Source organism: Convolutriloba macropyga, chromosome 7, assembly GCF_964194025.1.
Source record: "Convolutriloba macropyga chromosome 7, txConMacr16.3, whole genome shotgun sequence".
NCBI classification, from domain to species: Eukaryota; Metazoa; Xenacoelomorpha; order Acoela; family Convolutidae; genus Convolutriloba; species Convolutriloba macropyga.
Window position 1 is genome coordinate 54,958,638 of NC_134474.1, and position 12,756 is coordinate 54,971,393.

Genomic DNA, 12,756 nt, shown 5'->3' on the forward strand with positions numbered 1-12,756 from the left:
AAACTATTCAATCTTGGTGTCCGCGGGAAAGTTATCAAATTATTGCAATCTTACCTAATCGGAAGGACTCAAAGAGTTAGAATCAACGGTCGTTTTTCTGAAAGTGTTAACGTTACAAGTGGAGTTCCGCAGGGATCTCTTCTGGCATCCCTCTTCTTTGTAATCTACGTCAACGATTTACCAGAAAGTTGCAGAGCTGTTATTCCTCTCCTTTGTGCCGACGACGCTAAATTCATATCAGTTAATAAGTCCAGTCTCGTTTGTCAGATCGATCTTACTAGGGTGATGAAATGGAGTGAACAACATAAACTCCCCTTAAATGTAAAAAAAAATGCTCTCATATCTCAATGTCTAATTCCATGCATCGCTTTAAATTTTCTGGAACCTGGATCGAAAAAGTACACGTACAGAATGATTTAGGAGTTTATGTAACAAGTGATCTTAAGTGGGACATCCACATAAAAAAGTCCGCGAACAAAGCGCTCGGAGTTCTTTTCATGCTAAAAAAAAAGAAGCTCACCACACCTAACTCCGTCAATTAATTTTTTTAAACTTTTACAAATCTATGGTATTGCCCGTTTTATTATACGGAAGTGTTTGTTGGTTTGCTAATGTAACAAACACAAAAGTACTTGAAAGTGTTCAGAAAAAGAGTTTGAAATGGATCAACAGCACGAGCAATAACAATTATAGAGAACTACTTTATTGCAGTCGTATCTTACCGCTTTCTTTATATCTACAATTACAGGATTTACTTTTCTTTCTAAAATTTTTACGGGTCATTTCAACTTCAATATTGATCAATTTGTCTGCTTGAGGACCACCACACGTTCATTACGGAGTGAGAACGAACTGAAATTCGAACATTCAAAACCACGCCTTGAAATTTGTCAGCAAAGCTTCTTCTTTAGAACTTGTGCTCTTGTGAATAGACTTCCACACAGTTTAAAATTCGGAAATGCATTGGGTTTGAAAGGTCGACTACTCAATTATCTGTGGCATCATTTTGAAACGAAATACAACGAACTAGTCAGCGATACGTGGAAAATTTAACAGCAACCATGGACAAAGAACCGGGACACAGTCCCCGCGCCCGACGACACCAAAGGGCCAAATCCCTACTACTACTACTACTACTACTACTACTACTACTACTACTAAACCTAAATATCAAATTTGTGTATCTGGTTATTCGCCCGTGAGCGTGATCTTTATCATAGATTGGTCCACAGTTTTGACAATTGTTATCAAAGTTTTTTCTCGGTTGCAGAATCACGAAATTCCTGATATTTCTCCAACGGAACGTTCTGTTCTGACTCAATGCTTCTTAATTGCTGACACTGCTTCTCTAGTCCACGATTGAGATGTAATTAGATTACTGGGGTAAATTCTATCATATTTGTTCGTAATTGCGCATTCCAAAAATTTTAGCTACTTGTAATGCACGTTCAGGTGAGACAGTTTCCTTCAAGTTCTCTCTCGTAGTATATTTCAATTTCTCATAATGAAGATGAAGGTGCCTCTAATGAGTTCCGGTTCTAGATATTCGAATCTAAAATTTTCCGCTATATCTGATATTACTCCGTAGATCTGGTCCATAGACTCATCTTTGCCCTGTTTGCGACTCCACTTTCTAATAATTTCTTGCCTGATAAATTTCCTTTCCGTAAGATTGCATAAATCTTTCAACTCAATGGTTTTGGTGTAAGCGTGCGGGTCCTATCTTTGTGGTTGTTTACGACCTTCTTTTGCCACTTCTAAGAAACCACAATTGACTTGCTCTCCAATCTGCTGCATTCAAGGGTTTATCAACACACATTACTCCCATGTATGTTGTTGCAAGAAACCTTATTTTCCAGATTGCTCTTTGTTGCGTATTCCGAGCTTGTCTCCCACATTCGAATACAAGAATTGATTCCTCATTCAATCATTGGTTCCTCAAACTAATTGCCACTCCTATAGGGAGCAATAATTCATTTGATAGAAGACCTGTCCAGTAGCATTCCGACTAAAAATTTTTTTTCTAACAACGCTAGTAATGCGTAAGACCTCATTTTCTCTAAGTGATGGATGGTTCTGCTAGCTGTTTTTTCCAGAAAAGATTTATTCCAAATAGTGATATAAAGTTTTTTAACTGCGCCCTTTCGTGAACTATTTCAAATCCCGCACAAGAGGGTCGAGTGTCGTCTGCTTGTAGCTAAAACAGGTAGGAATAAAAGACAAAAGGTTACAACATGTTATTTTCATCTTTTCTAATCAAGAACATTATAAGAGAATAAATTTCAACAATCTGTGATTAAAAGGGCAATTGGTAACGATAATGTATAGAGGTTACATACTAAAAAACAGCAGTAAAACTCAGTAAAAACAGCAGTAGAGTGTAGTTCGAATCCAATTACCCGATGAGCGGGAGCAAAAAGAAAACTATTTGGCAACTCAGTTTTCAGATACTTTACGTAACTGATAGGAGTCGCGTGTACCACAATGTGTTATAACGGTTCAATTAACCAATGATCTACGAATAATTAAAAAGTTTTCGAATAAGGAAACGCGGAACACATCAAATGAAACAACAAATTCAAATTGCTCATCAGAAAACGCATAAATTCTCTATAAAATTTACTATTGTTTACGCATCAAATAAACACACTCCATCTGTTTTGATTGAACCCAAGTACTCCTTTAAACTCTTTTTCGACAAAAAAATGGCTCTTTTTGTTTTGGACCAATATAATTCCCGCTATTAGAAACACAAAAATTTGTATCACACCTCAAAAATTAACTTTTATCAGCGTTAAACCAGAATCGAGAAGATATGCCAGAAGAAATCTTATGTGTTTCTGAAAAACTATAAGAAGAAGTTTAGCCAGATTTTTGTGTTTCTGTACAATTTTATAAATATATATATATATATATATATATATATATATATATATATAATTTATATAATATATGTATATATATTTATATATATATATATATATATATATATACAAACACACAACCATATATATATATATATATATATATATATATATATATATATGGGTGTGTGTTTATATATATATATATATATATATATATAATTTATTTATATATATATATATACATATGTATATATATATCTATATATATATATATATATATATATATATATATATATATATATATATATATCTAAATGTATATACATATATATGTTTATATATATATATATATATATATATATATATATATATATACATATATATGTTTATATATATATATATATATATATATATATATATATATATATTCAAATCTCAAAAACTAACCCAAAATCACTTTCTTGATATAATAGTCAAGCAGTTTCTTCTAATCGACTTCATAAACTAGTAACTAAAAGAATTGTATAAGTTGTTCAGTTAGAACTTTTTGGATCTTTAATGATACTTGTCAAAAGTTGGGACACAGTAGTGATAAAGAACTTAAGCGGCAAAAACCGGCAAACTCACAACAATTTTTTATTGAAATTTAATAGGATCAAATCAAAAAGTAAAAACGATAATTATGGCCCACAACCCAATTCAGACAACCGCACTTTTAAACTCGGATTAACTTATGCATACGCTTTAGTAGAGATAACAAAAAATCAAAAAGAAATTTCACATCGGAGAAGCTGAAGAAAGCGCCTCGAAAAACATTATCTAACTTTACAAATCAAAATCTGTTTTTTTCTTGATAACCACTATGGGACATATTATAGCCTGATTATTGCTTCCGGGCTACTAAAACACAAAAATAAAGAGAATAGTAGTAAAAAGTAACGAAAATTGATCAAAATTGGCCCTAAAATTGCAAAAAACGCTTGTTCTACAATGCTCGCTTGACGGGCTTTCCAGTGATACCACTCACAACTCTTTACAATAAAATATTGATCGGCCAAAAGTTCAAAAACAAACAACTTGACTATATAGTCCCCTTTCCAGAAGTAAAAGTGGGAACAGAGTAATTATCTGAACTATGTGTAACTTCCTATTAATAAATAAATGGATGGACCGTTATTGCCCATTTGATGGTTGGTAGTTTTCCGTGTCGAATTTTTACCCCTCAAAAATTGTAAAATTAGGGGTGTAATTGGGTTAATTTTAAGCCAATTCCCTCAAAATCTCTCACATCTTTTTTTTTTGGGGGGGGGGTGAGGAGGGGGGGGGGGGGAATTCGATGAACGAGTGGGGGTTAATAGGGTTAATTTAGAGGGGTAAAATGACGCAAGAGTAGGGAGTAAATTTGGGGCCTAAAATGATGCACGAGTAAGGGGGTAGTTGGGGTAAAACGACGCAAGAGTAGGGTGTAATAGGGGTAAAAGGACGCAACAGTGGGTGGTTACGACGACAGCATTGAACCTACAACCTCATTATAGCCATCCATTGTATATGAATTAAACATTTTACCCCCTCACTCTTACATCATTTTACTCCTCTAAAATTACCCCTAATCTTATGTCTTTTCGGGGGTAATTTTTTGGGGGTAAAATGTAAAAATTGCCTCTATTAACCCCACTAACCCCCTAATATATTACATCGTTTTATCCCTATTCTTACATCTTTTTGGGGGGCAAATTTTTAATTTTTTTTTGGGGGGGGGGGGTAAATCTAAAAAATCCCCCCATTATTCCCTAATCTTACATCGTTTTACCCCCATAGACAATTACCCCCTACTCGTTGGGGGGGGTTTAATTTCGACACGGATTGGTAAAACAAAGGAATTCAACTTAAACTAATTTTATTGACTATGATCTACTTTACAAATCTTTGAAATTACATTTTACAACTCAAGTTCTCTATACGATCTACAAAATAACTTTGCAAACAGGCAGTAGTTGACACCCGAAAAGTGTCCCCGATATGGGCTATTAAACGAGCAGCACATTCCTGCATAGGTGTACCCTGGACCAATATTGTGCCTCTTTTTCACGTGACCTCCAGCATCGTGCAGTACTGCATGCAACCTGAAGAGACAAGAGCGATCTTGTTTAACTTCAATTTGTGTTTAAAGACGTACTGAAAACCATTGAAATAACTCACTTTTTCCATTTTTTCTACTTTTAAATGAACTTAATAGCTGCTTCCAGCTTTACTCTATCATATTTATCATCACGGGTCGAGGTGTCACCACCATTCAACGCAAATTTGTGTAAGATAAGCGGTGAGTGCGGAAATTTTTGTAAGATAAGCGGTGAATGCGGTGAAATTATATAAATCAGGCTGTGACATTAAATAAATTCACCGCTTCGAAAAAAGTGTCGAAATTATGTAAGATAATCGGTGAATGCGGTAAAATTACATAAGCTCACCTCTCAACTTAGTGGTGAACTTACATAAATTCACCGCTTAGAAAAAAATGTTAAAATTGTGTGAGATCAGCAAAGAATGCGGTGAAATTAATGGGGAGTAAGGGAGGAATTGTTGGTTTTACCCTCTCACTAAAACTACCCCTTAATCTTACATCTTTTTGACTGTTTTTTCTAAGCGATGAATTTATGTAATTTCACCACTAGAGTAAGCGGTGAGCTTACAAAAAATTACCATATTTCATCGCTAAATGAGTAATTTCACCGCTAAAAATCGCAAATCTTACAGAAATTCACCGCAAATATTTTAAAAAAGTAGAGTGAATTTGATTTATATTCAATACAAAAATGCTAGAAGTTAGTGAGAGATGGAGCAGTGGAAGAAGAACAAGGCTGTCATGCGGGAGGTGAGAGGTTGGAACCCTTGTAAATGCGGTGAAATTACATATTTTAGCCATGAATTGTGGTGAACTTTTGTAAGATCACCGCTTACTCCTGCGGTGAACTTACAAAATTTCACCGCATTCACCGCATTTCACCGCAAAATTATGTACGAAATTTGCGGTGAAATAACTACTTTTTCATCGTTTATCTTACATATTATTCCGATTTTTTCTCGACCCGGGATTTAATTAACCTCAAAATTTATCGTAACATTTATTTTTCATCCGATTAGGTTTTTACAACTTTATCATGCAGATATATCTTTTTATTGAACTCGTAAAACCAAGTTACCATTTTCCAGAATAACAAAAAGACAAAAAAAATATGGCTACAAAACAGGATAAGTTTTTTTATCTACAAAGTTGAATAGCTCGAAATTTGTTGTTCACAGAGCAGATTACGGTGTTACACACATTGCAAAATGTTTTATTTATTTTATATATTTGCCGCTGGGCAGAGTGACGGTATGTTTTTGGATCACTATATCTGATCAGGGACGTTTCTAAACCTTTCTATTCACGGACCATTCTGTTAAATTTTTTGTCTTTCACCGAAAAATCTTGCAAGAATCTTGAAATATCTTAGTTAGTTTTATCAGAGACTATAGAAAAAAGATATTTGTATTTTCAAAATCAAAATATCTTTTTGTAAATCAAAATAAAAAACACACTATTTGTAGTTAAATGAAATTTTTGTTGAGATAACGTGCGTTTGTTTGAGGACCTCGCACAATTCAGCAAACAATCAACCAAGAGTGATATCTTCACAGAAACCTAATTTTTTGAAAATTCTTTTCGCATTAACAACAATTATATCTATATTCTCGATTTTGATGGAATTGGGGGAAATATTTTTTCCTATGCCACATGCTTGAGAGTTGAAAAGTGTCTCTTAGTGAAAAATACAAGTTTGATTATCAAATATTTTTCATATTTTTACTTTCATTTTTAATTATCTTCACCAACGTTGCTCGTATTCATTGATAAGTCACCATTTTTTATTCAAAAAATCTTTGCTAGTCTCCTCATTGTGTTTTAATTCCAGGTCTTGAAAACTAGTTGGTAAATTTGAATAAAAACAATTACTATAGTTATATGGAATTTTACTAAGCATGGATGCAACCAATTTACCAGTCTCCTCTAGCAATAGAAATTGTTCCACTGCAACGTTTCTGAATATATCCAATTTTAAGGGATATCAGCTGTAGTGAGAAAGCTTTCCCCAGATTTAAAATCTAAGTAAGTTCCTTTTCCCATGTGAATATAATGATGGGTGTTTATTGAGTAAGAAACCATGCAGGTTATTTGATTGCGACATAATATAAAGTTTTTAGTGATCTTCGACTTAATAAAAGTTGTTGTCTTCGGACTGTCATCGACACAATACATTGGCAGTTAAAAACACTTTACTATTTGATCTGGCTTTAGGATTTTTGGGTGATATAGTCCAATGATCTCTGCAATTAGAGCGGCAACATTTTAGGATAATCTGCTGTGAGTAAATTAAATAACAGCTAGTTGGTAAGAAATGGTGAACTAAACAGTTTTCCAACGTATTCATTGCCATTCAAGTCTGACTTCCCAGCAGCCATTTTATGCTTCACATTTTGTACATTAGAATCCCCTGTATACGACGCAAACACCCTAATTGTGTATGCCGAACGTTTGACGCATATAAGTTTGTAGAAAATACATAAACTGACATTAAATTGCACTCGACAGATACTGTCGACCGAGGAGTCTGTAGACCGACTCTTCGCAGTTTGATAATTTTCTAATTTCTTCTTTTAATACTTACCGACAAGATGTCAGCCCCATGAAGAACATTCACAAAGCAGTAAACCAAATTCTTCCATTAAACTTTAAATTTTCATGTTTGGCTGGTGTGCCGTGCGTGTAGAAATCAGGCCTTGAAAGTTTTATCTTTTGATATTAAAAATTTAGCAAGCGGAATTTACCCACAATGACATTGAGCACATCGTCACTGAGGCTATCAGTTGCTCTGTCAATGAGGGATTGGAGTTCCGCTGACTGATTGACTATTCGCAAAATTTTGCATCCTGTTCATTCAAAAAGGATTCTTTAATTAGTCATTATTGTAAAATGTCAATGCATACAGAAAAAAAGGACAGAAGAAAAAGACCGCATTGTGCCACCTTATTCTAATTCGAGCAAAATTTGAGTTATAAATAACGTTTTTGATTTTTTTACTTTATGTTTATTTGAGATATACGGGTAACAAAAATCTTTGAATTTGGGGCTGGGCAAAATTTTAAGATAAGAGTCGCATTGATCGTGTCGAAGGGTTTTAAATATACAGGTAAGCGCGTTTTCAGACTGAGATTGACTCCAGAGCCTGACAAAAGCTATCATGATATAGCAAAAGGTGATCAACAGTTGAATGATCTGATCTTAGATGGTGTAGATCGTTGCGAAACTTGCTCCCTATAAAGTGCTTAAACTGTTTAAGGACTACTCTTTCGAATACAATTGAGGTCTCGGTTAGCATTGCAACTGATTTGAAGTTCCTAATGTCAACATTGTTTCAAATTTCATGGCTACTTCTCACAGTGTTTCCTTGTTTGGGTCAGTTTTTTGTCTTGAAAGAATTTCGTAAAAATCTAAAGGCAATTATCAGCAATTTGAGCTCTCAATAAAAAACTGCTGGTCTTTTTTCAGAGATGTTCCTTTGAACTGTTTCCTTAATTAAATTTCCCTAATTTTTTTCAAAGATATTAGATTGTTCTGCAGATACATACTCCTGATTGGCATATAAGGTAGAGCTTTAGTCCTCCTTTGGTTTTTAAAGAAACTTGATTTCTACAAGCTGGATAAAACGATCCATAAAAAACGTACAACTTCTTTTGAATTTTTATTTCCTGAAGGATTTGTACGAAGTTGTTGCTGAATATATTCTGATTTGGTTCGTTTCAATGAGTTGAAAAGTTTTAATAAAATGAAAGGTTGTTTCCGGGCGAATTCAACTATGTTTTTGGCGAAGTACGAATAATTTCACTTTTGATTTTGCTGATTGATAAAAATTGGGTGTTTGCTATCAAGTCGTCCCATCTCTAGAAACAGATGTAATGCATACTAAATTTTTTGAAAACAGAAATTACTTTATCGAACCAATTTTGCGGACAAAATGTGAAGCATTACTTTGTGCATTGAAAACGTTGTGCTCAAACTGTCTCTGCCCTTTGAGTACCAAAATCAAAATGTTGTTTATATGCTGATCGGATAAGAAAATGGGTTACATCGTTCTTTAAGGACGAAAGATCCGAAAAATTCCAATAACGCAATTCATTTATTCCTTTATGTTTATCAATGTTTTTCGTCTGGTTTTTACTTATTTGTTTGTTTTGTCATGAAACGTCAATCAATTGAATAATTATAGGTTAATTGACTCTGCATGAAGTCACTGAGAACCTCTGATGCTTATTGAGAACCCCATGGTTTTTCGATATGTTGAGCTGGAATTTTGAGGTCACTTGTGAAGAATCACGTATTTTTTTTACTCTGAAGTCTTAAACTTCAGACTTTTGTCATTTTAAAACTTGCACTTGCGTGTATTGCGTGAAGTTTACCACTAAACAAGCAACAAAAACCTTTAGACGTTATGAATCGCATAATGCGTACCGAGCTTGTTTTGTTTAAAAAAAAAACAGATAATAGTTTGAACCTACTTCATTTTTGAAACCAGTCTATCAGTCTGCATTGCAGAAGTCCTGGTTATATATTATGAGCCCCGATATACCACGTTGGATCCTTCCCAATAGAGTTCCATCCACTACCACGAAAGTATAACACCCCCCTAATGGTATAATTTGGTATAATTGCGGTGAATGGAAGGGGCTTTAGGATGTATGTCCATTAAGTTTAAGCTTGGGGAGAGGTGGGTGATAATACAAAAGTCCCTTTCGTTTAACGGCACTAACAAACTTCAAGAAACCAGATTTTAATATTCAAAAAACGCCAGGTTTTGAAATGGCCACAAATTTTGACATTTCAAAACTCGCAGTGTGTTTCAACCAATCGTGATTCTGTAAATGTCAGTTTGAAAGCTCTTTCACACGCGAGGCACTAACGTGTAAATTTAAAAAAGCTAGATATCTGCTGTTCCCCAATGTGAAATGAAACTTGATAGCCTTGATAAGAAACATACTTAATCTTGGAAAATTTTGCCAAGATCTTGCCATGTTACATGGCAAGATAATATCAAGATATGTACGAACTTGCAAGATCTTTGCATGGGTGTCAAAAAACAAGATCTTGGCAAGATTTCCAAGAAAGATTAACGATGACATGGCAAGACGTACCAAGTAATAAAAATTCAATAGCACCCAAAAACATGAATTAGCACGAAATGATAAGATTAAGGAAGAATTATCAAGATTTATCAAGAATTAGCAAGAATTATCAAGAATGTCGGAAAATGCAGCTCCCGGTAGTTTATTAACCAACAATTGAGCCGCTTTTTCCAGCATATTGAAATTTTTGAGTGAAAGCTAGCTCGGTATGTACATAGTACACACCTCATAGAGGACCGCCACCGAGAAGGCCCCCACTAGGGTCCCATATAGAAAAGCTGAAAACAAAAAAAAAATAAAAAAAAACATATGCTCTTCAGTCAAATTGGAAGAGTAATTTGTTTTGAGAGTTGTAAATATGCAAATTTTCTCACCCAGCGAAATGACTTCTCAACTTTTGACTGGACATATCCAACAGTATTATTTCGGAAACAGTTGAACTCTCTTTTGAAATTAAAGGCTGAGAACTGGTCCTGTTTTTGTAACTAATTAACAAAGTGATTCCCGTATCGCGGGTACCAAGTCAATTTATTAATAGTTAATAATAATATAGCAACATCAAATAAAATGAAAGAGGACTCAGTAAACTGAATAATAACTAAGCACATACAGTATTTAAACATCTAAAACGTCTAAACTAGAAAAAAAAAATGACCAGAAAAACCTTTTTTTCCATTTTTTTTCCAAAACAAAAAAATCTGGGGGTTTAGGCGCATCAGCGCAATCCAAGGAAAATTGGTATTAATGAATCATGGAAGAAAAACAGAAAAAAAAACGGAAAAGAACAAAAATTTAACTTAAACTTAATTTAACTTAACTGAGACGGAAACATTTTTGACCACGAAAGACAACTCTTATTTTACAGAATCCAATTAGGATCCAAACTCTAGAGTGCCAGATTTTTCTGTTTTCAGCTTCAGGTTTCTTGACGTACGCCAGACTTTCTCAGTCACATCATCAGAGTCACCTAGCCTATACTTCACCATAATAATACCTGATAATTTTGAGTTTTCTCAACCTGCCGTCCCACTTTGACTTGCCCATTCCAATAAACCCCCCATAGGGTGACCTCATATCCATATCGGTCATTATAGCCCCAAGTTCCTCCTCATCCATATGAGGCGACTCTCGTTGTATGTAGACCATGCATGCTGCCAAGAAATAGTTCTTCCTCACCGAATTGTCAGGATAACTTCCACTGATTTTGTTGTACGTAATGTTCAATTCATCCACGAACATTTATGTAATTAGAGTACAGTTTCAGCTCAAACTTCTCGATAATAATTTGAATATCTAAAACAGACAGCCGGTGTCGAATAAGTAAGTTTTGTACTGTTTAGATTAAGCGCAAGATTAAATATACGACAGACTTAGAGTGAGTAGGTTTGTTATTACGTAACTGCAACTCACTTGATATCTCTAGTGTATGCAACATAAATATTAATGAACATGAAGGCTTAATTTTCTACACTTAAATCAGTAAAAATTTTGAAAATAATAAAAAAAACTTGTAATTGTTCCTTCAGGAGTTTCTTTCGAATCGTGAAAAATCATTCGAATCATGATAAATCTCTCGAATAATGAAAAACCTTTTGAATCATGAAATATTTGCAAATATTCTTCAGGTTCTTCTGAAGATGTGGGCTTGGAATTGAGAACATTATCAAAATTTCAATTAATAATTTAAACAATTTCACCGTTCATACTCACGCAATCAGTGGGGGGGGGGGCTTATTTGGTTTACAGTCGCAAATTGCAAAATCACATGAAAATTTCGAAATACATGTAATTCTAGTAACGCACCACAGAACCACCCAACAGTCGTTAGTACAAACATTTAGTGCTAAGGAGGAATCGAACCGACTCTATCCAGAACAACAGTCAGTCTAGCGTGGTAACTTTTGCACAAAAACCCTCGAAATCTAGCAATTCTGTCGGGCTTACATACCAACTTGGTTGTTGTTACATAATCGATTGATGTCCAATTTCCATGAATGCGTCAAAGATTGATTCGCCAATTTTGGTTTTGTGATCAAACAAACCAAGCAAGCAAGGTTCATTGATAAGATAAATTAGTTTATATTGCAAAATGGCGCAATATGTTAAAGTTTGTAGTATAATAGAATAATTTCTCGTTCAATAAGGTTATTATGATTCACTTTCAAAAACAGTGAGGACTTGGTTGAAATGTCATGTTCTTTCAGACCTAATCTCTTAAACAGCAACGTTTCAACCAATTTAACCCCTATTTAACCCCTACTTTGTTTAACCCCAATTTAAAAACTCCATTAATTCAGGATAACTAGGTCTCAAATCATTTTAAATAGTCCAATTAAAGCCGAATAAAATCAGGGTCAAACGACTAAGATATGATTAAAACATTTTCACAGCACCGAATAGTCAACTAAATTTAAAATGTAAATTAATGACTCACAGTTCTCTGGAGATTAAAGCTCAAGACGCAAATGAAAAAAGTTAAAACCATTAGTTGATTAGATATCTCAACTATCCCCAGTCGAATGCAAATTAAAAAAGAACCGCACTTCAAAACATTTATTGTCTTTTGCGTCCTGAAATCACCATCATAACTGCCGACCTTGAGTTTGACATTTCATCACACAAAAATATTGGTAATATAAGGATCTTTTCTTTTAAAAGAAGAAAAAACTAA

General features: G+C 34.1%; 1 protein-coding gene across 3 annotated transcripts; it reads right to left on the minus strand.

The window, feature by feature from the left end:
* Positions 1 to 4,744: 4,744 nt before the first annotated feature.
* Positions 4,745 to 12,115, minus strand: LOC142342377 (uncharacterized). Of its 3 annotated transcripts, none has more exons than XM_075393686.1 (3): positions 12,034 to 12,115; positions 11,080 to 11,378; positions 4,745 to 4,990 (listed from the first exon to the last, which is right to left on the minus strand). In XM_075393686.1, exons 2-3 carry the CDS (start codon positions 11,322 to 11,324, stop codon positions 4,807 to 4,809), a joined length of 429 nt encoding a protein of 142 aa, XP_075249801.1. In that variant the 5' UTR covers positions 11,325 to 11,378; positions 12,034 to 12,115; the 3' UTR covers positions 4,745 to 4,806. The 3 variants fall into 3 exon arrangements, with proteins under 3 accessions (XP_075249801.1, XP_075249803.1, XP_075249802.1); XM_075393688.1 differs by lacking the exon at positions 12,034 to 12,115 and adding an exon at positions 11,889 to 11,976; XM_075393687.1 differs by lacking the exon at positions 12,034 to 12,115 and having other exon boundaries at positions 11,080 to 11,412.
* Between the last annotated feature and the right edge of the window lie 641 nt (positions 12,116 to 12,756).